The 27507-nt window shown below is 36.2% G+C and overlaps 1 protein-coding gene and 1 non-coding gene across 2 annotated transcripts; both read right to left on the bottom strand.

Annotated features, from left to right (window-relative positions):
• Positions 1-2162: 2162 nt before the first annotated feature.
• TRNAG-GCC lies at positions 2163-2233 on the bottom strand. The gene has a single exon. It is a non-coding gene; the product is annotated as a tRNA-Gly (tRNA).
• A 22759-nt stretch (positions 2234-24992) lies between these two features.
• LOC109193539 (DNAJ protein JJJ1 homolog) lies at positions 24993-26307 on the bottom strand (the record flags this gene model as incomplete). The annotated part of the gene is made up of 1 exon (XM_019344377.1): positions 24993-26307. A coding segment is annotated over exon 1 (1173 nt), but the record flags the coding sequence as incomplete, so codon positions are not given.
• Between the last annotated feature and the right edge of the window lie 1200 nt (positions 26308-27507).

Raw genomic sequence — 27507 nt, 5'->3', positions numbered from 1 at the left:
AAAAAAAAAAAAAAAAAATCTAAAACGATGTCGTTTTGCACCAGGGCGCACAATGCAATGTGTGCCCTGGTGCACGATGCAATGTGTTGCTCTTAGTTTAGTTTTTTATATCAAGACTAGGGGTGTGCAATTGGTTAACCGAACCGTTTTAAATGAAAATTTTAAAACTTTAACCGTTAACCGAACCGAACTTTGTATTACTAAATTAACTGAACAAAAGTTTTTTTTTAGTTAATCGGTCGGTTAAATCCTAAAAATAATACATATAATAATAAATCTAATTAAAATAACACTATAATAATAAATCAATAAGAAAATATACAAAGCGACAATTTCGAACTGAATTAACCGTTACCAAAATTTTAAAAAACCTTTAACCATTAACCGAGCCGAAAAAGTTTGGTTAAAAATGGTTAACCGAACTTTGTCGGTTTGGTCGGTTAACCAAACATTTACCGAAGTTTGCACACCCCAAATCAAGACAAGCCTGTGGATCTTACGTACTTTCACAAGATTTCTTTCAAACAATCCAAGTCCGTCCAAAACCACAATAATTTCACTGCAAATCAAATCATCAAAAGATATCATTATGTTCCGAAAGGACTAAAGAGTGGTCAAGTGAGTGGAGCATTATTTGAAGATCATTATAAATCAGTTCGATTTTTTATCAGCACTCTCTCGATTTTTGTGCACATATAAACTAATGATTGCGAATTTTTCTCGTCACCAAAAAAACAAACAAAAAAAAACAATAATATGGTGGCGGGAGACATTGTCCTAATATCAAATATAACAACAACAACAACAACAACAACAACAATAATAATAATAATAATAATAATAATAATAATAATAATAATAATAATAATAATAATAAAGTTAATACCCATTTTGGTCCCTCAACTATTAGATAATAATAGTTAATACCCATTTTGATCCCTCGACTTTAGGTAAAAGACGTTTTTACCCCTTCTATAACGGTGGATGGACGACAATTGTAACTGATGACCAAATTGAGTATATTTACAAGTTAGAGGACTAAATTGAGTACTTTTAATAATTTGGGATTAAATTTCACATTACTTAATAGTCGAGGGACCAAAATGGGTATTAACTCTTTTAAATTTAATAAAAAAAACTTACCAGAGGTAACAAGTTAATTAGCTTATTTGCATAAAAATGAGAAGTTAAAGTATCTAATTGGAGTTTTTTTTTTCTTTTTCTAATACAGTTAATACCAAAATCGTCCTCGACTATAGTGGTTTTTCTCAATTTCGTCCTAAACGACTTTGGTGACCTAATATCGTCCCAGACTTTTGTGTTTCGCTCAATTTAGTCCTCCATTTGTTATTCTATCAAATTGGTGTTAAATAAATGGACAATTCAGTAATGTCAATATTGATCTCTCTTTACTTTCAACTTGTGAAGTGCGAAATTCATCTTTCTTGTACGAATTACACCCAGAATTACTCCCGGACCTGCAAATCAAATTTTATATTCACAGTTTTAAGAGTAATTCTGGGAGTAATTCGTTAAAAAAAAAGGATTTCGCAGTTCACATGTCTATGAGTAAAGATATGCCAATATTAAAATTACTGAATTGTCTATTTATTTAACACCAAATGGACAGAATAACAAATGAGGGACAAAATTGAACAAAAACACAAAAGTCTGGGACTAAATTGAGCGAAACACAAAAGTCTGGGACGATATTAGGTCACCAAAGTCGTTTAGGACGAAATTGACAAAAACCACTATAGTCGAGGACGATTTTGGGTATTATTCCTAACAAATTTATATCAACTAAATATTCAAAGCTAGTCAATGATCTTATGGTCTAGTGGCATAATATTTATACATCCATAATACATTAATTATTATTTTACCTTTTTAATGACATAACAAAATATGATTGATTACATAAAATTTATACATCCATAATACATTAATTATTAATTTTTCTATAAATAATTTGAAGATAAAAATGTTAAACATATTGGGGAGATTTTACTAATTATGTGGAAATAGTCCAGCAAAGGTACAAAAAAAAAGGGGGAGGTGGAGCTCAGAGGCACTGTTTGTCATCATCTAATTAAGATCAGACAAGCTGTGGAGACCCAAAATCACCACAAGAGCACAGCTTTCTTCATTGCTAAACGGATTGCACCAGCCGGGAATCGAACCCGGGTCTGTACCGTGGCAGGGTACTACTCTACCACTAGACCACTGGTGCTTCTTGTTTTCAATTACTGAATTTCTAATACTTGTTAGTGGCCTATTACCAAAAGTTTTCTAAATCAATCGATATATTATTATCAAAATACTAGTATTTTCACCCGTGTGATGCACGAAATGGAATTGTTGTAATATATTAAGAAAATTTAAATCGATATATAATTATTTAAGAGTTAATTTCACCAGAGGTCATTTATCTTTCCTGACAATTCCAAATTGAATCCTAAACTATAGTTATTAATTATTACAATTTATTCTATGTTACAACTCTTACGTTAATATTCTTACTATTATTATTAACACTTAATTACTTTTAGATATTATTATTACCACTTATATTATTATTATTATTATTATTATTATTATTATTATTATTAGTTTCTTTTCAAGTACTGTTAGTATATAATGGTCGTGAGGCACAATAATAATATAACCATAATTAAATATTCTTGTATTGTATTCTGGAGTTAATGCCATTTTTGGTCCAAGACTTATTGAGGCATTGACACTTTTCATCCTTCATAATAAAAATTGTCACTTAGTAGACACTGTTATTGATCGTTGGACAGTTTTGATCCTCCATCAATGAAGTCGTTTGTTGACCGTGAATTAGAAGGGCTTTTCTGTCTTTTTATGTCTTATTCTTCTAATCTTGTTTAGACCAGCGCTGCTGTGACTCCTGTGAGGCGAGATGGCGAGACTTGGCGGCTAAGTAGTAACCGTCAGTAGTGAGTAGCAGCGAGGTTCTTCTCCGGCGAGTTGTGGGTACGGCAGCGAGCATACGAGGCAGTAACTCCTTCCGGCGACGGACCAGTAAGGCAGATCTAGCGGTGCAGCAACAGATACGGCGAGGTTAGGGCCTTCGCCGGTGGTTTTTGGTTCCGGTGAAGCAGAGAGGGCAACACGTCGGCGAACCTTCCTATGGTAAATAGCAGTTGTAGATGGCGTGATGTAGAATTTGCACCTGTAAGTCCTCCCTTCCATATTGACCACAAATATCCTTCCCATCTCTCTCTCTCTCTCTCTGACCACAACTACTTGGTGCACAACCTCAAAAACTCTGTTATTCTACCTGAAATTCATTGAAGTTTCAAGCTGAAAATGTGGAATCCGCCGCTCCCCAAAAATCACATTGTCTGAGGTGTTGGAATGGCCGGTGTTGACTTCCTGACTGCTGTAGCTTCATTCCCCAACCCGGATGATAAAATTCGGAGCACCAGCTTTGAGGTTCAAGGAGGTGGTAACACTGGCAATACTTTGATAAAACCCAGATGATAAAATTCGTCTTGGTCTTAATCCAAGGATCATATCTAAGGTTGTTGATGACTCGCATGGCGAAAGAATACTTGATGAGCTTGAAAGGGATGGTGTTGATACATCTTTTATGGTGGTATCCGAAGGAGGAAACTCACCATTCACATATGTCATTGTTGACAACCAAAAAAAAAAAAAAAAAAAACTCGCACGTGCATTTTCACTCCAGGATATCCACCCATGATATCTGAGGGTCTACATACCCAAATCAAAATTGTCTTCAGCGCTTGGAGTAAATATTGTTTACTTAGATGGAAGGCTGCATGAGACTGCTTTGATTGTAGTGCAGGAGGCAAAGAGTAGGGGCATACCTGTTATAGTTGATGCAGAAAGGTTAAGGGAGGGGTTGGGTGATATTCCTGACTTTGCTAGTTATGTTGTATGCTCGACAAAATTTCCACAGGCATGGACTAACGCCCTTTCTATTCCAACTGCACTTGTTTCCATTATCTTGAGATTGATGTCAAATGTAAAATTCGTGATTGTTAGTTGGGTGAAGAAGGTTTCTTAATGTTAGAAAGGACTGAAGCAGATAACCTCAGTTTGAAGAAATGGATGTAGCAGTGACCAATGGATGGAGAAATACAAGGATTAGAACATAAAAAGACAGAAAACCCCTTCTAGTTCACGGTCAACAAACGGCGTCATTGACGGAGGATCAAAACTGTCCAACGATAAAAAACAGTGGCTACTAAGTGGCAGTTTTTATTATGGAAGATGAAAAGTGTCAATGCCCCAATAAGTCTAGGACCAAAAATGGCATTAACTCTTGTATTCCGTGAGTCACAATAATAATATAACAATAATTAAATATTGTTCAATTCTATATTCTTCTAGGATTTCTATTACCATCATTAATTATTTCCAAATTTACCATAATTAAATAATTTGACCAGCATTCAAAAAAAAAAATAATTTGACCAATTATAAAGAAAGATTATTAAATAATGCACGGGACAATTGTTTAATTAAAATTTTTAAAAATTCATTAATAAAACATAAGGTTCTCATAGTTTTTTCTTAGAAACACTTTAATAAAGTATTTTTTTTAGAAATTGGTGGGCCAAACCGCCTACGACAGTTTGCATTGGATAGATCTCGAAAAAATACGCGATTTCAAAAAAACATTTGTCCAAAACGGACAACGGAGTAAAAAGTTATGCCTTGCCGAAATTTTGACACTTTACAACTTAAAAATAATAATAAAAAATTAAAGGCCGGTTTAGCCGGCAAGGCGGCCCGCTGAGGAGGCCGATTTCAGGATTTTGTTTTTATATATAGTATAGATTATATTACACTATTTTATAATATTAGAATAGAATTTTAACACAGAATTATTGTACGAATGGGAAAGTAGAAATCAATATATTTTATTAGGAAGAGAGATTTTTTAGGAATTGGGCTGGAAGTTAAAATTTAAGGATTTTGATTTTATATATAGTATAGATTGTATTACACTATTTTATAATATTAGAATAGAATTTTAACGCATAATTATTGTACGAATGAGAAAGTAGAAATCAATATATTTTATTAGGAAGATAGATTTTTTAGGAATTGGGCGGGAAGTTAAAATTTCAGGATTTTGTTATTATATATAGTAATAATAGATTGTATTACACTATTTTATAATCTTAGAATAGAATTTTAACGCATAAAATTTCAGGATTTTGTTATTATATATAGTAATAGATTGTATTACACTATTTTATAATATTAGAATAGAATTTTAACGCAGAATTATTGTACGAATGGGAAAGTAAAAATCAATATATTTTATTAGGAAGAGAGATTTTTTAGGAATTTGGCGGGAAGTTAAAATTTCAGGATTTTGTTTTTATATATAGAATAGATTATCAAGATAAGCGTGTCCTATTAAGAAATTTAGTAGAATTACAATTGTATTATTCAAATTACTATTGATGAAAGCTTATGATTAAGGGTGTGTTTGGTTTGCACATAAAAATTGGAATCAGAATGAAATTAAATACTTAGTAATAGTAATGTGTTCTTGGTGAAAGTTTTTTGCATATTTGGTAGTATGGTGGAATTGACATGATTACCAATATTGATGTTTAGTTGTGTTACTTGTGTATGACCTTATAATGGAAATAAATATTTTTAAAATACTAGAATAAAACTTCAAGGCGATTAGTCATAATATAATGACATCCAAAGCATCAATATGTACAAAAATATCAAAACAAAAATCTAAAAGTACTAATTCTAACTTAGATACCGATAAGATGAAATGATGCCTTTTTTAAATTTGGGAATGAAAATTTTAATTGAAGGGGTAATCAAAACCCATAGTTGTATTTTAAAAAGTTATCAACCAAACACTAACTATAATTTTGATTCACATTCCTGATGTGTAAACCCATGAACCAAAGACACCCTAAGTTCTACGGTAAAATGTTCAAATAAATCAAATCAAATTAAGTCAAAGATTAGTGAAAAATTATTATCAAATGGTGACAAAAGAAGAGAAAGAAGAATGTCTTATCATCAAGAGTGTAAAACGATAAAAATATAAAAAAGACAAAAATAAAATAATTCTGAAACAAAACTCAAATATCAAGGTAATCGAAGAACACCATCCATTGATGGGTGGTGAGGACCCATATTGACTATCATGAGGTCTTTTCTTGTAGCTGGTACAGTCACAAATTTTTTACGGATTCGTTCTTCCATGAATTGCTGAATGTGAAAAGAGGTTCATCAAAATTGAAACGAAACAAATAAGTTAAAAACAAATGACTCCTCAAATTAAAAATTAATGAGTTTTTGTGTCTCGAATATCCAATTTCTCAATTAATTCTTTATAACGTACTTTTTTTTTTTGACAAATAAGCTAGCAGCTGTTGACGTTTTCTCAAATTTTTACGCAAACCTTTCTGAGATAAATAGTCTTTTTTGTGCAATTTTAAATGGGAAGTAAGTCTCTGTATCTTAGTGGTGAAATTGAATATTTGAAATTCATCGGACCATCTGTTTTCTTTGGTTTCTTCTTGAGAAATAACCGAAATGAATAAGTTTTTTACCATAAGAAAAGAATTGATCCCCTTCCCTGATATATATTTTAACGAATTTTATTGATCAATAAAAAGAATGCCAATAATTTGAATGATTGATATAGAATAAATTGCTTTCTGAACTCCTCAGTTTATCCATTCCAATGAATTCAAAATCCTATTTTGGATTCAGATAAGAATCTCGTACATTTTTGTATTCACAAAAGTGAATTAATTAGACCTAAAATGAAATGAATATCTTTAGATTCATTGATAATTTATAGGTCTAATGGATACGGTGTATCCTCTATTCAGTGAGATTCGAATGAGGTACAAGATAAGGTATATGTGCATTTGTTTTCTATCATATACCTTGCTACAGGGTATATATTAATACTCTCAATGAATTTTCAATGGTAGATACATGTGGATCCTTAAGATACTGAAACGGCTGCCGTTATTAGTATCAAACCAATAACGATTCATACAAGCTAAATCTTCCAATCGATAATTGGGCCAAAGAAAAAACTTGAATTGAATTAATTCATTTTTCTCCTTATCATGGAGGTTCCTTTCTTCCCAAAAGTGACTACAGTTTTTTACCCCGTTTTAGTTGAAAAATACAGAATTGTATCCACATTATTCCAATTGTTTGAATTGAAACAAATTAGAATTCTCAATTCTCTACGACGTCTAGACGATAACATATTTTCAAGAACAAGTGCATCAAAATGATTGTTCTCTCTAGCTCGAATTATTCTTTGTTTTCGGTATTGTTGATTCGTTTTGTTTTTACTCTTATGAACCAACGAAATACCTATGGTTTGATACATAAGAAATTGTCCATTATTTTTTACAAACAGTCCAAGGCGGTCCACAACCACTCCTATGCTTTTGAAAAATTTTAGAATACTCAAATTACTCTTCAACTTCCACATTACATTCAATTGTAATTTTCTCCTTTCAATGCATGATAGAGTTATGGTTTCTAGATTTATCGAGCTCTTCAGGAGAGCTAATATCCGGACATTTTTGCGAATGTTTTGATTGATATTCCTTTGATCCCATCTCAATTGCAAAAGGAAATACTTTTTCATGAATAACTCTCTTAGCTCTCTTGTACTTAGACTTTTCTTTTCACTATCGGTTTCACTTTTCTCTGTACCTTTTTTCATATCTGATTTCGCGGAATCTTCTTCTTCAAGATTTTGGTTTTCAGCAATGTTTTTCTTTTTTTATTATCGGTTTCACTTAGATTCGAATTTAAAAGAAGTAATTTGTTTGGTATAATCCACGGTTTCGTTTTATATACATTAAAAAACCGCACAAATTCTAGGAAGAACCAAAGTTCCAGATTCAAGATGGGACGATTTAGGATTTGTTCATTCATTCCCATCCAATCAAAAAAAAAAAGAATTTGGAGAATTAGGTTGATTGATTTCTGGATTTTGATTAATCGGAATATAAAAAGGGTCTTTTTCTTGTTTATCAATTGGATCAATTGATCGTTATTAGTCCCAATTGGAGTCATTTGATTACTGTTGGGATTGATATCTTCTTCGGAATTGATCTCTTCCTCTTCTTCTTTATCAATTGCATAAAATATTTCATCCTTATTAGTCCTAATAATTGGAGTCTTTTGATTACTGTTGGGATTGATCTCTTCCTCTTCTTCTTTATCAATTGGATCAATTAATTGAAAATTATTAGTCCCAATTCGAGTCTTTTGATTACTTCTGGGATTTACCGCGACCCAGGATTCAATAGCCACTTTTTTTCTAAGATCAAAATAGATATTTTTCCAATTAAAATATTTTATGTTAAGATTTTTTTTTTTCTATATATGGAATATATACTCTTTCTATTCTTCCTATAAAAATATTGATAGGGATACTTCCTATTATCGCAAACAAGGAGTTTTGCGACATGTAATTATCAGAAATCGCTTGCTTTTAGTTACTTGAGGGATTGATCTATAAAAAATCGAGTCACCTTTATTTTCATTATTAATGGATTTATATGATGAAAGATCATATCTATAGCATTTTTTAAAATTATCTTTTTGATTCGATAATGAGTTAGGACTTTTTTTTTTTTTCTTGTAATGACTTAATTGATATTTTCCACATGAATTCCATTTTAAATTTTTTTTTTTTTAGACCTCCAATATTGATTAACCCTATTTCGCCATTTTTGTTTTTGTGACATCAAGCTAGACAAGATAATCTGAGATAAATTGTATTGATAATTCCCTCTTAACCAATTTTTTCATTGACTCGTTATAGACCGCTGAAGTTTCTTATGTATTACTTCAGACTGAAATATTCCTTGTGTTCGAAAGGAGTCTTTCATTTGAGTTTTAAGGAAGAAAGATGTTTCATGATGTTGAAGAACGGATCTTAATTTAGACAAATTAATAATCCCGGTTTGCAATATTTTGTAAAATACATATGCTTGTGACAGGGATAAGTCGCAAAAAAAAAAAAAAAATCAAATTTTTCTTACAACTATTATAAGTATATATAAGTTTTTATATTTGAAATGAAGTGAATTGTATTTTTAGTTTTTTTTTTTACTATTTATTTTTTTATTTGTTTTATTCTTAAAAATATATTTTTCAATCAAATTTGTTGTCGATTCAACAAAGAGTTATGTATTTATTTGGCAAATATGAATAGTAGATAAACAAATATCGTAATATATTCTTTGAATGAAAATTTTTCTAAAATAATGAAATTTACATATTATGTTTTTTAGTTTTACTATTTGACAACTCTAATCTACAACTTTTTTTTGTAAGTACTAATATCTAGTTCTAGAGTTAATTTATATATTTTTAAAATCTTAATAAATTTTAATTTTTTTTTTAAAAACTTACCAGAGATAACAAGTTAATCCTACTGAAACACAAAGAACCAATAACGCATCCATTAAGGTTCAAACTCATAACCTTCCAAATGGAAGTTCAACCCGGGTACCATTAGACCACATAGTCTTGGTATAAGTTAATTAACTTAATTGCATAAAAAAAGAGAATTTAAAGTATCTAATTGGAGCTTCTTTTTTTCTTTCTTTCTTTTAGGGGACTAATTGATGCATGGTTACTCGTATTCTTAAATATAATAACAAATTTATATCAATTAAATATTCAAATCTAGTTAATAACCTTATGGTCTAGTGACATAATATTTATACATCGATAATACATTAATTATTCATTTATTTTTTTAATGACAACAAAATATGATTGATTACATAATATTTATACATCCATAATACATTAATTATTAATTTTACTATAAAATAATTTGAAGATAAAAATGTTAAAGATATTGGGGAGATTCTACTAATTATGTGGAAAAAAAGAGGGCAGAAGCTCAGAGGCGCCGTTTGTCATCGGATTAAGATCAGACAAGATATGGAGACCCAAATCACCACAAGAGCACAGCTTTCTTCTTTGCTAAACTGAATATGCACCGGTCGAGAATCGAACCCGTGGCAGGGTACTATTCTACCACTAGACCACTGATATTTCTTGTTCTCAATTACTGAATTCCTAATACTTCTTAGTGGCGTATTACCAAAAGTTCTCTAAATCAATAGACATATTATTATCAAGATAAACCTGTCCTATTAAGAAATTTAGTAGAATTACAATTGTATTATTCAAATTACTATTGGTGAAAACTCAATATGATTAAGGGTGTGTTTGGTTTGCACATGAGAATTGGAATCGGAATGAAATCAAATACTTAGTAATAGTAATGGGTTATGGACTTCTGGTGATAATATTTTGCATATTTGGTAGTATGATGGAATTGGAATGATTACTAATATTGATGTTTAGTTGTGTTACTTGTGTATGACCTTATAATGGGAATAAATGTTTTAAAAATAAAATAATAAAAAATCAAGGCAATTAATCATAATATAATGACATCCAAAGCATCAATATGAATAAAAATATCAAAACAAAAATCTAAAAGTATTAATTCAAACTTAAAAGTTAGATTACCAATAAGATGAAATGATACCCCTTTTAAATTTGGGAATGGAATTTTTAATTGAAGGGCAATCAAAACCCATAGTTGTATTTTAAAAAGTTATCAACCAAACACTAACTATGATTTTGATTCACATTCCTAATGTGTAAACCCATGAACCAAAGACACCCTTAGTTCTACGGTAAAATATTTAAATAAATCAAATCAAATCAAATCAAGCCATTTTCAAAAAAAAAAAAATCAAATCAAGCCAAAGATTAGTGATAAATTATTATTAAATGGTGACAAAAAAAAAAAAAAAAAAGACAAAGAAAAAGGTCTTCTCATCAAGAGTGCAAAAAGATAAAAATAAAATAATTCTGAAACAAAACTCAAATATCATAGTAAACTTTTTAAAAAAGTTTTTTTTTTTTTTTTTTTTTTTTGGGCATAAAAACTGAGATTTATATATATTTATATCTATATTATTATTATCTATATAATAATAACAAAAGTATTACTAATATTTCTTTCTATCCATTTATATAGATATACTAGTTTTTGTACGCGCTTTGTGCGAATGAAATAATGCCCAATGATTATTTTTAAATAAGTATTTCAAAGTATATTAATGCAATATTATATCGGAGATGTTCATGCATAGGTAAATAAATATTGAATTTGTTTATTTAAATCGGTAATTTAAAGTATATAAATGCAAGATAATATATGAGAGATTGATTATATTGTCACTAAAATAAATGTTTGCAACTTTGTAATAACGCTAGTCTAAAAACGATAGTCTAAATAATACTATTTTGTGTTTAAATTTCTCTAATTCTTCTTACTTTTTTTTTTTTTTTGGGTAGTATTGTCAGTGTCTTCATCTTCAGTACATGTCATCTTTTATTATTATTATTATTATTATATTATTATTTGTAGTGTGTCATGTGCAATTTAGTTACTGGTGGTAGCATAGATGGATTCATCGTGTAATGTGGTTATGTTGTAGTAAGCTTTAGATTTGTCTTGTTGTGTATATGATGAGATCTTAGTTATACTATTAACTCTTTATCTTACAAGCACCTATTGATATTTGGTAGTGGTAGTTTTTCCCCTACATGTTTCTTGCGTTGTGAGATTTGTGTCGTAGATTATCATGGGAAAGTATTGAACAAATTAAAATATTAATATTTATTATATTTGTATAAAATTCTTGGTAAATAAATATGTATAACATATTTTGTATTATAACTTTGATATTTAATTACAAGATAATGTAAAAAGAAGACAATGGACAATGTAGTGAATATAATAAATTAATAAATTTGAAGGTAATGAATCTTTGAATGGTAGAAAATAAAGATAATATAAATAATGAAATTATATCTCTTTTTAATTTTTTTATAATGAATAATTTTTTTTTTTAAATAAAGGCATTATAGACATCTAATTCTAAATTAATTAAATGCATATGTATTATTTTTTGTTGTAACTACTAATTTATTTAATTTAATAAGAGTAATAAAGTGGTATACATACTTTTCATCAACAATAATGAAATCATTGATTTTTTTTTTTTTAATTTACATTCGTTGTTGAGACAAATTGTTTTCTGAGTTTGTCTCTGACAATTGTTACAATTTATGTCAATAGAGGATGATAATAAATACTTCAAAATATATAGTTACAATAGATATTGTTATAATGATATAGTAAAAATTAACTTACAAATTTATTTAGAAGTTTTCATGCATTGATAAAATTCTGATGTGTAAACTTGTTCAATTGGAGTCGGATGTCAACATTGTCAATTCTTTGGAAAATGGTCCTATCGTTTTAGAGTCCATGTGTGATTATATTTATGATCAACAACTTTGTAGTTAGGTTGCCCAGGTCTGACAATGATGTAAGAATAGTTTTGCCCGATAAAAAAATAATAGTATAATATTTGTAAAGTAATGTACAATTGTACCACTATAAAAATACATACAAAAATATTAATACCAAAACGACCTAAGTCATACCAATAATGTAAAATTATAATTTAAATATTAAGTTTTGTTCTAATCTAAATAATCAAAAGACGATTAATTAAACAGGAAACTTTTTTTTTTTTAACTAAATTTGTTTTTTTTTTTTTTTATTAAATGCATAAAAATCAAATGATTTTTAAAGTTCTTGATTTATAATCTTTTATGTTTAACTTTGAATGTTATGTATTTAGTGGACTAATTATTTGACCAAAGTTTATGTTAAATTTTATATTATATTTTAAATACATTTTAACATATTCATAGTATATGTTTAACAATTATACCAACTCTAATTGGGATGAGGTTTGAACCTAAGACCTTTCTTATAGAAATTAATAAGTAATTAAGTTAAAAATAATAAATAGTTAATGGAATATTCCGTTATTAAAGTTTATACTAACGGAATTTAGGTTATTTAAGGGGAGAAAATAATATAATAGAGGGTAAATAAGAAAAATCATTAAAAAAAAAACAAAAATCAAAATAATATTAACCATTTATTTTAAGAAACAATACTACCGACATTTTTTTGTTCCAGTTAAGGGTCTAATATTATTGGCTCTTATTAAAATTGTAGATGCTATATTTATAATATTTTATATGCTATGAAAACATGTATTTTTTTTTTTTTTAGAATTGTGATTATTGTCATAATTATACACATTGAGTGCTACCATAGACGGAGGCAGTATGGGGGCAGTGGGGGCAGCTGCCCCCACTCCCCCCACCCTACCCCTTTATATATATATATATATATATATATATATATATATATATATATATATATGTGTGTGTGTGTGTGTGTGTGTGTGTGTGTGTGTGTGTGTGTATATCAACATATATAGCATTAAATATTGTATAAAATATATATTTATGTTTAAAATACTAATAGTTAGAGTAACTTAGTTGGTAGAACTCTAAATTTATGTTTGAAAAATATATATATGGTCATAAGTTCAAATCTTATTAAAAACATTTTTCCTTATCTTCACTTATTTATTTTTTTAGCCTACTTTTATGAATCATTCAATTAACAAATGAAAATCTTTTTTAGTCTACTTTCTATGAATCATTAATTAATGTAGTATACAAGTTTATATTATACTTCATTGTATTCAAATTATTTTATTTAATTGACTATGTTTCATATTTTATCATAAATATTTTTACATTTTTACCTCACTTAAGTATATTTTTAGCTCCCACTCTAACTATCGTTTAATATATCAAAAACATTCTATTGTAATTTATAATATATTTTGTATTTTAATCTTATTATGACTGTGTGAAATTTTATAATTGATATTCTAACGTCATTAAACTTCGCCCCCACTCAAATATTTTTCTGGCTCCGTCCCTGAGTGCTACCATAGTTATTCATTGAGTACATTTTATTTTTAAGTTGGTCTAAACTCATAAACATTTATAAATATCTCTATATTAATAAGAGCCCAAGAGAGTTAGGTCTATAATGGGTAGAAAAAATGGCGGTCAAATTTTTTAATCAAATGAATGTCTCACATTGATCAGATTTTAATTTTTCCTTGAGATTTCCTAATGTATCCTTAATGAATATGATTATCCGTTAACTTTTTCGTTAAATATTATCTTTTCCGTTAATTTCTGTTAGTTCACCGTTAACTTACTCATTGATTTCAATAAGAAAGGTTATGTTTGAACCACATCCCAATCAAAACTGGCATAATTAGTACTCTATTTTACCCTTATTAAATTAGATAATAATAATTTAGTAGCTACAACAAAAAATAATACATATGCATTTCTTTAATTTAGAATTATGTGTCTACAATGCCTTTATTCAAAAAAAATTCATTATCAATAAATTAAATAAGAGAAATAATTTCATTAGTTATTAGTTATATTGTCTTTATTTTTATCCAATATAAAAATTCTTTACATTCAAAATTCAAATTCATCAATTGATTATATTCGCTACATTGTCCCTACAATATCTTTATTAAAAAAAATTTATTCATTATCAATAAATTAATTAAGAGAAATAATTTCATTAGTTATATTGTCTTTATTTTTCTCTATGTAAAAATTATTTACATTCAAATTCATCAATTGATTATATTCACTACATTGTCCATTATCTTTTTTGTGCACTTTTTTTAATTAAATATCAAAGGTATAATACAAAATAATGCTATATATTTATTTACCAAGTATTTTATTAATACCATGAAAAAATTTTAAAAAATAAAATCAATTATATTAACTACTTGAGGGATTTGTTGACAAAGAGAGTATTCAAATCACACAACAAATTGAAGTGAGAAACTACATCGCAATGTCTTTTTTTTTTTTTTTACAATCAGCAGTTAGCGGATTATATTAGTGGATTTGACTAGCGAATTATATCAACGATTGGGCAAAAAGATATTGAAAAAAATTAACTGTTTAAATTAACATTTAAAATGACCTAAGAGTATGATAATAATAATAATAATAATAATAATAATAATAATAATAATAATAATAATAATAATTGATATTGCTTATACTAGGTCGTGTATTTATACAGGCTTGGACAAGATCCGGGTTCCCAGTGTCTGGTCGGGAAGCTCTCCTCTTGTCTCGTGCCAAAAGTCCCTTTCACGCTGCATTTAATGCGCTATTTATAGAGCCCAAAAGTAGGTACCTCCGGGCTTCCGGCATGGCCTACACGTGGCAAACATGCACCGGGCGCTGCCGCAGGCCGTATGACTGCCTGCCACGCGGCGCTTAGGACCTGACTCTCTTTCAGTTCAGAGGCGCCCATACGACCAGGAACCGACCGGTGGAGACTGGTGGGTCGGTCTGCCCAGTGCACGGTCTTCGGGCGGTTTAGTCGATCGCCGGTTCCGGACGATCGGGTCGGGTTGCTGGACCTTACCGGGACGGCCGGGGCCCGGGCGTATATCCCTATCACATAGCCCCCCTGGCTCGCGGGTTTGACGAAGTTTTGGGAGGAGGAGCCCGAGCTAAGTCTGTGCTGATGTCTTCGGAGATCAAACCCAGGTGGATCGCGGTGCACCCTGCGGCCGCGATCGCGGGCCGTTTGTAAGTGGTGGGAGGCACACGTCAACCTGGGGACTTCTCGAGATACGGGTCTGAAAACTCGGTGCTGGAGTGTTTTTCGCCAACCCTCACGCCTATAAATAGCGGCTTGGCTGGGGTCCCACTGTGTTCTCAAGTTCTTCTAGCGTCAACCGGACATTCCCGAGCGGCTACACGTCTCTTCCTAACGCGATTTCAAAAGTCGTTCCACTCGGTATGTGACTCCTCTTTTCTCTTTTCCTTTTCCTTTTGCTTTTTAGGATTGCCTAGGCCCTTAGGATCCAGTCGGTCGTGACTCGGGCGCTTAAGTGGGGCATCGTCGTCTGAACACTACCTCTCCCCCTTGATCTTTTAGGGCGGGATCATGTCGAGTTCCGATAGCGAGAATCGTTCAGTTCAGGATTACGCGGTTGGTTTGTCCCAACGCGCACCGGATCATAGCGTGCTTCCCACAAATTTGCGCCCGGCACGGTCTCGATTGCTCGATGGACCTGTTTAACTTTGTGTATTCGGTCCATCCGCTTGCGGCTCGGTATGGAGGGGGGTTCTTGGCCGCCCAGACTCGGAGTCATCACTGTAACATCCTGGACTTGCCGGAGAACAATCGGGGTTGGAAGAACCAGATTGTTTCTATCGAGTATCCCTGGGAGATTCCGGTAAAAAGGGCCTGGTCCCTCCATTTTACCGCGTGTAAGCGTCCCGAGCCAACACGGGCCCTGAAAGCCGCAGCGGCTAAGATTTCTTTAGAGTTTTACGAGTTCCATATCTTCCGGTCGGCCACCGAGTACAAGGATGCTCGTCTTGAGCCGCCGAGGTACGGTCTGCCGGAAAAATATGTTCCTTTGCACGCCGAGGTGACTGTGGCCGGGCAACCGGCGGCTCCCGTTTCCGAGCAAGAAGGTCTGTTCGCACATTATCCGCCCGGACGAGGGGACTTCTTCTTTTTCCTTATTATTTAACTCGTACGTGTATTATTTTCTTGTAGGTATGAAGCCCGGTCGTGGTTTTCAGACGGCGCCTTCCGCGGTCAAGGTTCCCCGTCCCAAGGCGACTCTGGGTGGGAAGAAGGCAACGGCGTCCGACGCTCCTCCCGCCGTAGCGCCCACGACCTCCGTTCCGACCGCAGTCCCCCTCGACGTGATCGCCCGAGTAGACGAGGCGGATCCGACCCTAAGCACTGGGTCGGACTTGCAGATCGTCAAGGCCACGAGTAAGCGTGGTAAGGAGAAGGTGGGGGAGTCCGACGGCGTCGTCAAGCGGGCGCGTCGCCAGAGTCCTCCTAACCTGACTCCGCTAATGAACTCACTGACGGGCGGCGACTTGCCGGGTAATCCCTTGGCTAAGATGAGCGCCATTTTCCCGGCGGAGGACGACATGGCCGGGTGGACACCGGAACAGGTTTCCGAGCGAGGGGCTCAGAATTTGGTGCAGGTAGGTCCCTTTCCGTTATTCGGCAATTGTTTTATCAAAACTCGACTAACTTTTGCAGTTACAGCTCACCCGGGTGCTGACCTCGCTTTACTATCGGTCGAAGAGTGGGTCGGAGACCGATTCCCTCAAGAAAGAGGTGAAGGATTTGCGGAAGAAGCTCAAGGCGGCCGAGGATGGTAAGGAGATCGCTGAGGCCATTGCCAAGAAGACCATCGGGGAGACCGCTGAGGCCCGGAAAGAAGCCGAGGACCTTCGTTCACAACTGCAAGATCCCGAAGGTCTGGCCGCCTTCCTCTGCCGAGACTCCGCGATTGCCGAGCCATTTTTCAAGGCGTTCGTAAAGCACAAGGTAGCTGAGGACATGATGTGGGTGTTTGGCAACTGGGCATACGCTTCCGGTCAGAGGGACACACACTAGGAAGTGAGGTCAGCACTGACTGAAGTGTTTGAGGGCGACGATCTTAACACGATCCTGTCCAACCTGCCCGAAAGCGTCGCCGATCCCGGGCCGATGCCGTAAGCGGAGGCGGATGCGGACGAGCAGTCCGTGGTCGGGAAGAATCACGCTAGCTAGGCCGCCCTCGGTTGGCGTTTTGTAATCTTTGTTTGGAGGTTTTTGTTTGGGAGCCCGGTCCCAGTTGTACCGGGCATTCAACTATTCATTCTATGCTTCTTCCTTCAAGCATTAAGTCATAACGCTCGGTTTCTACGTTCCATTTTGCTTAGAACTTTGGGTTACGTGCTTCGATTTTTATATCGGTCGATTTCAATTTTCGTTTGTCGTGTTCAAACTTAGTGAGCGATAACTTCCATAGGTATATATAGCCCCCCGAGTCCGAGCGGCTATGACGGTCGGTCAATTGCCGGTCGGACTATCGGATAGGGGAACGAAACGCGAGATAAACGCGAGTATATCCCCCCGAGTCCGAGCGGCTATGACGGTCAATCAATTGCCGATCGGACTATCGGATAGGGGAACGAAACGCAAGGTAAACGCGAGTATAGCCCCCCGAGTCCGAGTGGCTATGACGGTCGGTCAATTGCCGGTCGGACTATCGGATAGGGGAACGAAACGCGAGATAAACGCGAGTATAGCCCCCCGAGTCCGAGCGGCTATGACGGTCGGTCAATTGCCGGTCGGACTATCGGATAGGGGAACGAAACGCGAGATAAACGCGAGTATATCCCCCCGAGTCCGAGCGGCTATGACGGTCAATCAATTGCCGGTCGGACTATCGGATAGGGGAACGAAACGCAAGGTAAACGCGAGTATAGCCCCCCGAGTCCGAGTGGCTATGACGGTCGGTCAATTGCCGGTCGGACTATCGGATAGGGGAACGAAACGCGAGATAAACGCGAGTATAGCCCCCCGAGTCCGAGCGGCTATGACGGTCGGTCAATTGCCGGTCGGACTATCGGATAGGGGAACGAAACGCGAGATAAACACGAGTATAGCCCCCGAGTCCGAGCGGCTATGACGGTCGGTCAATTGCCGGTCGGACTATCGGATAGGGGAACGAAACGCGAGATAAATGCGAGTATAGCCCCCCGAGTCCGAGCGGCTATGACGGTCGGTCAATTACCGGTCGGACTATCGGATAGGGGAACGAAACGCGAGATAAATGTGAGTATAGCCCCCCGAGTCCGAACGGCTATGACGGTCGGTCAATTGCCGGTCGGACTAAATGGAAAGAGACGCGAAAGGAACACGTGTATAGGCCCCTGAGTGGGCGACCTTACGGTCGTTCGGGCAACAAAGGCCGTAAGTTGAAGCGATATTGCGGTCGTTCGGGCAACAAAGGCCGTAAGTTTAAGCGACATTGTGGTCATTCGGGCAACAAAGGCCGTAAGTTTAAGCGACATTGTGATCGTTCGGGCAACAAAGGCCGTAAGTTTAAGCGACATTGTGGTCGTTCGGGCAACAAAGACCGTAAGTTTAAGCGACATTGTGGTCGTTCGGGCAACAAAGGCCGTAAGTCGGTTCCGGACACAGCATGTTGGCGGGATTTTTGTCTTTGGTGAAAAGATGATTCTCATTGCGGATATCAAAGTAGCAACCTTACAACCACTCGAGCCAGCTCTGATGGTCTCGAAAGAAAACAAGAAATAAAAATACAACAAGGGCGAGCGGGAAGAAAGGAAGAAACGGGAAATTACAACATTGCCTACTCATTCTAATGTCGGAACATCACTAAATTCTCCGAGTTCCAAGTCCTGTCGACCGAGCGTCCAGTGGTCGTCTCTAGCTTGTAGGTGCCCGGGCGTACCACTGCTGACACTACGTACGGGCCTTCCCAATTTTGCGCTAATTTTCCTCCCTCTTGAGGTTGGCTGGCTTCGCGTTTTCTTAGCACATAATCGCCGACTTGAAAGTAACGCGGCCGGACTCGGACGTCACGGGTTGCCTTAATCCTTTTCTGGTAGTCGGCGACCCTCCGGGCCGCTAACTCCCTTCTTTCCTCAATGTAATCCAAGTCTAAGGTCCGGGCGGCGTCATTTTCTTCTCTCTGGTACTCACTTTCCCTTGGAGTCGCTATCCACGCTTCGACCGACAACCGGGTTTCAGCTCCATAAACCAAAGCAAAGGGCGTCTCGCCGGTCGCTTCTCTGGGTGTGGTGTGGTACGTCCATAAGATGAACAGGAGCTTATCTGCCCACGACCAGCCAGTCGAGTGGAGCTTTTTCTTCAGGCCATCCAGGATGGTTCGGTTAACGTTTTCGACCTGACCGTTCCCCTGAGGGTAAGCGACCGATGAACGGATAGACTTGGTTCCGATCGTGGCCAGGAAGTTTTGGAAGTATTGTCCTTCGAATTGTTTCCCGTTGTCCGTTATGAGCTGTACCGGTACTCCGAACCTTGATACCACGTTCCGCCAGATGAACCGGACGCATTGCTGTGATGTGATCGTTGCGAGGGGCTCCGCTTCGACCCATTTAGAAAAATAGTCTATGGCGACTATGATAAATTTTCGTCGACCCGACAGCGGAGGAAACGGTCCTATGATGTCTACTCCCCACCTTGCGAAAGGGATAGCTGTGCTAACCGGTTGGTAGAAGGTGGCCGGTCGTCCGGGCATCCTTGCAAATATTTAGCAGGTCTCGCATTCCTTGGTGAGTTTCTCACACTCGAGCTGTATCGACGACCAGTAATATCCGATCAACATTATTCGTCGAGCAAGCGATCGCCCGCCCTGGTGTGACGAGCATATTCCCGAGTGTAGCTCGTCCATGACTAGTTTTGCCTCGAAATCGGATAAGCATCTCATGAGGGGGCCCCCATATGACCGTCTGTACAAGCGGCCTTCTTTTATTTGGAATCTCGGTGCTCGAAGCTTCGCCTTTCGCGCTCTTGTTTCGTCAGGCGGGAGCCTACCGTCCTCTAGGTACCCCATTATGTCGGTGATCCAACTTTCTTCGACCGGTTGAACCGGCATGACGTGGCGGTGGTCGATGGATGGATATGGTATGACGAGGACACGGGCCACCCGGGAGATGTGCTCTGGTGCTTCCACACTTAATCTTGAGAGGATGTCCGCATCGGCGTTGTCCAGCCGGGGGACATGCCGCACGGCGTGTGCCTTGAAGGCGGTCAATCGCTCGATCGCCAAATCTCGGTAGCGCCCTAGATGTTCGCCATTGACTTCAAAATCTCCTAAGACCTGCCCCACCACCAGGGACGAGTCCGTCCGGGCCTGTACGTATTCCGCTCCTAGGTCCTTTGCAAATTGTAATCCCGCGACAAAGGCTTCATACTCCGCCTCGTTGTTCGTGGGAGAAAACTGGTAGATCAGAGCGTAATACACCTTAAATCCTTCGGGGCTTGTGATGACAACTCCTCCACCTAAGCCTTTTCGGCTGCTTGAACCATCGGTAGCGACTTCCCACCATGAGGCGTCTTGGACCGTCTGGTCTACGGTCGGGGCCTCACGGGCAGTGCATTCTACAACAAAATCAGCCAACGCCTGTCCTTTAATGGCCGGTCAGGGCTTGTACTCAATCGCGAACTGTGTCAGCATCATCGCCAATTTGACAAGGCGCCCGGAGGAGGAGGCCGTTCGGAGGACGGCTCCAATTGGTTGGTCGGTTAATACGTGAACGACTCGCCCTTGGAAGTAAGGGGTGAGCTTCTTCGCAGCTGCATAGAGAGCAAGGACCATCTTTTCTAAGCGGGAGTATCTGAGTTCCGGGCCTTGGAGAGCATGGCTGACATAATAGACCAGTCGTTGTACGCCCTCAGGATCTGTGCGGCATAGTACAGCACTTACGGCTCGGTCGGAGGCAGCAAGATAGATGTCCAGGTCTTCGCCCGGCTACGGCTTGGAGAGGACGATCGGGACATCAGGTACTCCTTCAACTCTTTGAACGCCGCTTGGCATTCCTCGTCCCAAGTGAACCCGTTGATCTTTTTTAGCGTTCTGAAGAAAGGCAACGCCCTTTCCGCCAACTTAGACAAGAATCGGCTGAGGGCAGCCAGTCTCCCGGTTAGCTGTTGGACCTCCCGGACGGTGGTGGGTGGCTGCATTTCCAAGATGGCCTTCACCTTAGCTGGGTTGGGCTCGATTCCCTTCTTCGTCATCATGAATCCCAGGAACTTTCCGATTTGTACCGCAAACGTACATTTTGCTGGGTTTTGGCGTAGCCGGTACGTGCGCATCACCTCGAAACATGCTCGGAGATCCCGGGCGTGATCCGACTGCTCCTTACTTTTGACGAGCATGTCGTCCACATACGCCTCCATCGTCCGTCCGAGCTGTCCTTCGAATAAGGCATTGATCATTCTCTGGTACGTGGCCCCGGCATTTCGGAGTCCGAAAGGCATAACCCGATAACAAAAAAGGCCGTCTGGGGTTACGAAGGACGTCTTAGCTTCATCTTCTTCGGCCATCATAATTTGATGGTATCCCCTGAATGCGTCCATGAAGCTCATGAGGTCCGCCCCCGCCGTGTCATCGACCATCTGGTGTATACTTGGGAGAGGGTACGGGTCCAGTGGACAAGCCTTGTTCAGGTCCGTGTAGTCGATGCACATTCGCCAAGTCAGTGGTTTGGGCACTAGGACTACATTCGCAACCCAGTCGGGGTAAACGACCGGGCGGACATGTCCGATCTCGGTGTGGGTCTTGACCTCGCTTCTGACGAATTCCCGACGGTCGTTAGAGAGATGTCTCGTCTTCTGTTTTACCGGTTGTGCTGTCGGATTGACGGCCAATCGGTGACATATCACCGATCGGTCTATTCCTGGCATGTCCTCCGGTCCCCACGCGAAGATATCTGAGAATTTCCGTAGTACGACCAAGATGGCTTCTTTGAGCGTTGGGGGGAGCTGTCGACCAATCCGGATCATCTTATCCGGCTGGCTGATGTCTACAGGGATCTCTTCGACCTCGTCTGACGGTTCCGGTTGTTCTTTCGTTTCGGCCTCCGCTTTTTTAGAGATGGAATTTACTTGAGAGTTCCAGGCTTCCTTCCGGTCCACCGCTTTCTGATAGCATTTCCTGGCGGATCGGATGTCCCCACGGACGGCGTCAAAATGATATTGCTTATACTAGGTCGTGTATTTATACAGGCATGGACAAGATTCGGGTTCCCAGTGTCTGGTCGGGAAGCTCTCCTCTTGTCTCGTGCCAAAAGTCCCTTTCACGCTGCATTTAATGCGCTATTTATAGAGCCCAAAAGTAGGTACCTCCGGGCTTCCGGCATGGCCTACACGTGGCAAACATGCACCAGGCGCCGCCGCAGGCCGTATGACTGCCTGCCACGCGGCGCTTAGGACCTGACTCTCTTTCAGTTCGGAGGCGCCCATACGACCGGGCACCGACCGGTGGAAACTGGTGGGTCGGTCTGCCCAATGCACGGTCTTCCGGCGGTTTAGTCGGTCGCCGGTTCCAGACGGTCGGGTCGGGTTGCTGGACCTTACCGGGACGGCTGGGGCCCGGGCGTATATCCCTATCAATAATAATAATAATAATAATAATAATAATAATAATAATAATAATAATAATAATAATAATAATAATAATAATAATAATAATAATAATAATGTAAATTGCAATGTTTGTATTTTCGGTGGTTTGGAACAAATTGTTGCTTCAAACTGTTGAATAATCAAAACACTTTCTTTAGCATTTTGATCTTTGTGTTACATTATAATTAAAATTTTTAAATTTTTACTGCATCTAAATTCCTTAAATTAGGAATTTCTTTATCCATAATAATTTATTCAACAATAATTGTTGAACTAAATGAACATTGAGCAAAACACCTAAAGGACTAGTAGCGTTGATTCATTCATTGATCTTGTATATATGTGCATTCATTAAATATATTAGAACTCTTTGAAAACAAAATACTTAGTTACTATTTAAAAAAAAAAAGTTTAGTAACAATTATAATAAATCTCCTATATTACATTGTATTCATATACTATGAATTACATATTTAAATAAACAAATTAGACATTAAATTACTTATGTTGAACTTCTCATATATAATCTTGTATTTATATACTTTCAAATATTTATTTAATTATAAACATTAGGTAGAAAAAATGACCGTCAAATTATTAAATCAAATGAATAGTTCAGATTGTTCTGATTTTAATTTTTCCTTGAGATTTTCTAATTTATCCTTAATTATATGATTATTATCCAATCAGTTAACCGTTAGTCTAATTCTAATATTAAAGTCTAATATAGAATTATAACTACAACATTAATCTAATTCTAATATTAAAGTCTTAATAGAACTCTAACCACAAATCCTACATAGTGCCAGAATTTCCTCATACAATATTAGTATATATTTAATATTTTATGTTTTAATTTGTATTTGCCTCTCCTTTATATATTTAATATTTTATGTTTTAATTTGTATTTGCTTCTCCTTTATGTTCCGTATTTGGTTTCAACCATATCCATACAATTATTTTATTGACAATTATAATCTTGACTATATTATCTTGCATTTGTAAACTTAGAATTACCAATTTAAATACGCAAATTCAACATTCAATTATAATCATTCTAATATAATCTTGCATTGATATACTTTAAAATACTTATTTAAAAAAAAAATATTGGACATTATCTCAATCGCGCCATGTGCATAAAAAACTAGTGCCTAAATAAGTACATATAGTTAATAACTAAATGAAAAAATGACACTTTTTACCCCTGAGTTATATAGTTATAGCACTTTTTCCCCCTCAATTATTTAGGTAAGCACATTAGCCCCCTCAATTATTTTAAAAGTGGTGTTTTTCCCCCCTGATATATTAAATTGACATTTATACCCTTAAAGTAAACATTTTATTTATTTTACTACTCCAACAAATTATTGCGTATACGTAGGGATGACCACGGTTCGGTTTGAATTGAACCGGATACTAAAGCAATCGAATTAATAGTTTACGGTTATAATTCAGATCTAGAACCCAATATTTAAATGTCAATTTATTAAAATTATGTATCAAAAAAATTGAATCTTGAACCGTGAACCGGCGGTTCCGGATCTGATTCGTGATTTTGAACCGTCTTTATTTTAAAATTATATTTTTTATTTTAAAATAGTCTAAATTCAACAATAAATGCATTTTATTTTTTCAGTTCGGAACATGAACCGTCCGTTCCGGTTCACGATTTTAACAAACTCTAAATATCGAATTTCGATTCTAAATTGTAATTGAAATATTTTGGTTTGGTTGCTATAGTGTTTGTTTAGTTTGAACCAAATTATGGTCATAATTTGTTGGAGAAAAAAAATAAATTAAATATTTAGTTTAAGGGTAAATATGTCCAATTAACATTTCAGGTGGAAAAACAACCACTTCAATCATTTAGGGGGAAAAAATGCTATAGGTATATAACTCAGGGGGAAAAAGTGTCATCAATCCATACAAAATATAAAAATTAAATTCTTTTAAATTCTAAATACAATTTCTTAATTATAAATAAGATAATATGAAATATAATGAAGAAAATATAATTACTAGCATCATCTGTTGCTGAAAAATAATCACTTTCATCAGCCTCAGGTATCTTTTGCTCTTCCCCCTCCTCCTTCCTTCCATTGACAACTATTTCCTCAAATTCTTTGTCCACACCACTGAAAGCTTCTCTTAATGCTGCAACTTTCTCCTTATGCTTCTTAGACTGCTCATGATTTTCCCATTGCTTCTCACTCTTGAATTTCTTCCCACAGGCTATGCAGTATAGCTCTTTCCTATCATCCTCTTCTTCTTCTTCTTCCCATGTTTCTTCAGCTTCATCTTCAACCTGAGTCCACTCAGCTTCCTTGTACTTCTTTGCCCTCTCTTGCTTAAGCCTCTCTAACTCCTTCTTCCTAGCTTGATCTTTCTCTCTTTTCCTCTCTATCTCCTCGCTCCTCTTCACCTGCATATCGATTACCCTCTTGTCTCTCTTCTTCACGAACTCTGCTAATCCTCTAACAGTTTCGTTGTACTCCCTTCGTGCCTTTTTCCTCAGCTTTTTATTCTCATCCTCCATCACTCTTCTCGACTTTCTGTTTATTCCGGCCATCGCGTCGTACTGATCGACCCAGCAGAAATCCATCACCGTCGTAAATCCCAACCAGTAATTATAGAAAGCAGTCACCTGAGCATAAGGACTATTGGAATTTCCTATGATCGGAGCTTCGTTGGGAGGGTTTAGACCTAATTTCTTCGCAAAATTGACTTCATTGTGATAAACTTTATCAAATACGTCAGCGTAAACTTTGTAGAATCCCTTGCCGGTGTCTGAAAAGCCGGAGTAGACGGAATTGGAGAAGAAGGAGAAGAGATTGGGGACAGAGGCAAAGTTTGAAGAGGAATTAGTGGAAGTACAGAATAGGATGTTGGAGCGGTTGGAGTCGTACCAGGAGCGCTCGCGCTGGTCGGAGAGGACTTCGTAAGCATTTACGAGCTCCTGGAATGCGGCGGTGGCTTCGGATTCCGGGACGCCGGATTGGACCAGCTTGTCCGGGTGGCGCTGCAAAGCTAGTTTCTTGTAAGCGGACCGGATTTCGTCGGAGCTGCACTCTCGGCTCACGCCGAGAACCTCGTAGAGGCATTGCTTATCTGGCGACGCCATTTGAGAGAGAGAAATACTGATCGGTTATACTAGGGTTTTAAATCGGGGAAGACGATGCAAAACGAAGTTCACTTCATTGTATAAATAAGGTATCGTCTCAACTCAAAACAGAGCTCCCAATGTGCTAGCTGCTAAGATTAGGATTTAGGAATTATGAATTGTGCTAGGATTAGGATTTAGGATTTAATGCAAAATTTTTAACAAAAGGTTGTTTGGTGGGAGTAGTTGTAATTCAATTGCACTATAATTCTTTGGTCATTTCAATTACAATATTTCATTCGAGGGAATGACAATTCCACGACCAATTTCTTCATTTTGTTTAATTATAATTCATATCTTTCCCCATAGAAAAGGAAGAAATTTTTTATTTTTTATTTTACAAAAAAAACTTTTTTTACCATGGTTATTAGAAGTATATTATTAATACACAAGGATATTTTAATTTTTATATTACTTTTTTTACTTTCTCATTCTAAATAATTTTATTCTTCCCAACCAAATAATGTAATTTGAATTCTTATTTTATTCTCACCTTATTCTTTTTTCCACCTAATTACATTTCATTTTCCCTTTATAATTCCTTCACTCCAACTAAACCTCATGTAATATTATTTCACTAATAAAAAATTAAAATTAGTTTAGAGTTGTTTGATAAATAAAAAAATTTTATATCGTGGTCTGGTCCTAAATGACGTAGTTTTGAATTTTAATTTTGACGACGACAGTTTATTGTTCAATTCACGTTACATGTTTTTTGTTTTTTACTGTAAAGTATGTCTACGTGTTTTGTGTTATTCGTTTCTATATCTCATGTTATGCAATTATGTACCTTAAGCGTAAGTATAGTTTCTATACCGGAAACAAATTAAATATAACATGCATTTTTGTAACTTGTGTTATACGTTTTTGTGTTTTATGTTATGTGTTTTTGAGTTTTATGTTATGCAATTATATACCTTAATAATATTAATTATGTGCCTGAACTAAAGTAAATATAAAACATGTATATGTGTCTTGTATTATGTGTTTATATGTCTCATGTTATGTATTTCTATACCATAAACGTATTAATTATGTACCTGAAATAGATTAGTAGTTGTGTAACACACAACATATTGTGTGTCTTAGTTTATGAAATTTATATCTTGTATTATGAAATTATGTGCCTATAGGACATATATTATCTACACAAACCAGATTTGAGAATACGTAAATATATAACATGTGTATGTATCTTGTGTTGTGAGTTTTTATGTCTCCTATTATGAAATTCTATACCTTAAGAGTATTTATTCTATACTTAGAATAACATATTTATTACTTTATTATTATCTATCTAATT

The sequence above is a fragment of the Ipomoea nil genome, unplaced genomic scaffold, assembly GCF_001879475.1.
Source record: "Ipomoea nil cultivar Tokyo-kokei standard unplaced genomic scaffold, Asagao_1.1 scaffold1895, whole genome shotgun sequence".
In the NCBI taxonomy this organism is placed as follows: Eukaryota; Viridiplantae; Streptophyta; class Magnoliopsida; order Solanales; family Convolvulaceae; genus Ipomoea; species Ipomoea nil.
This window is presented reverse-complemented; position numbering and strand designations above follow the sequence as displayed.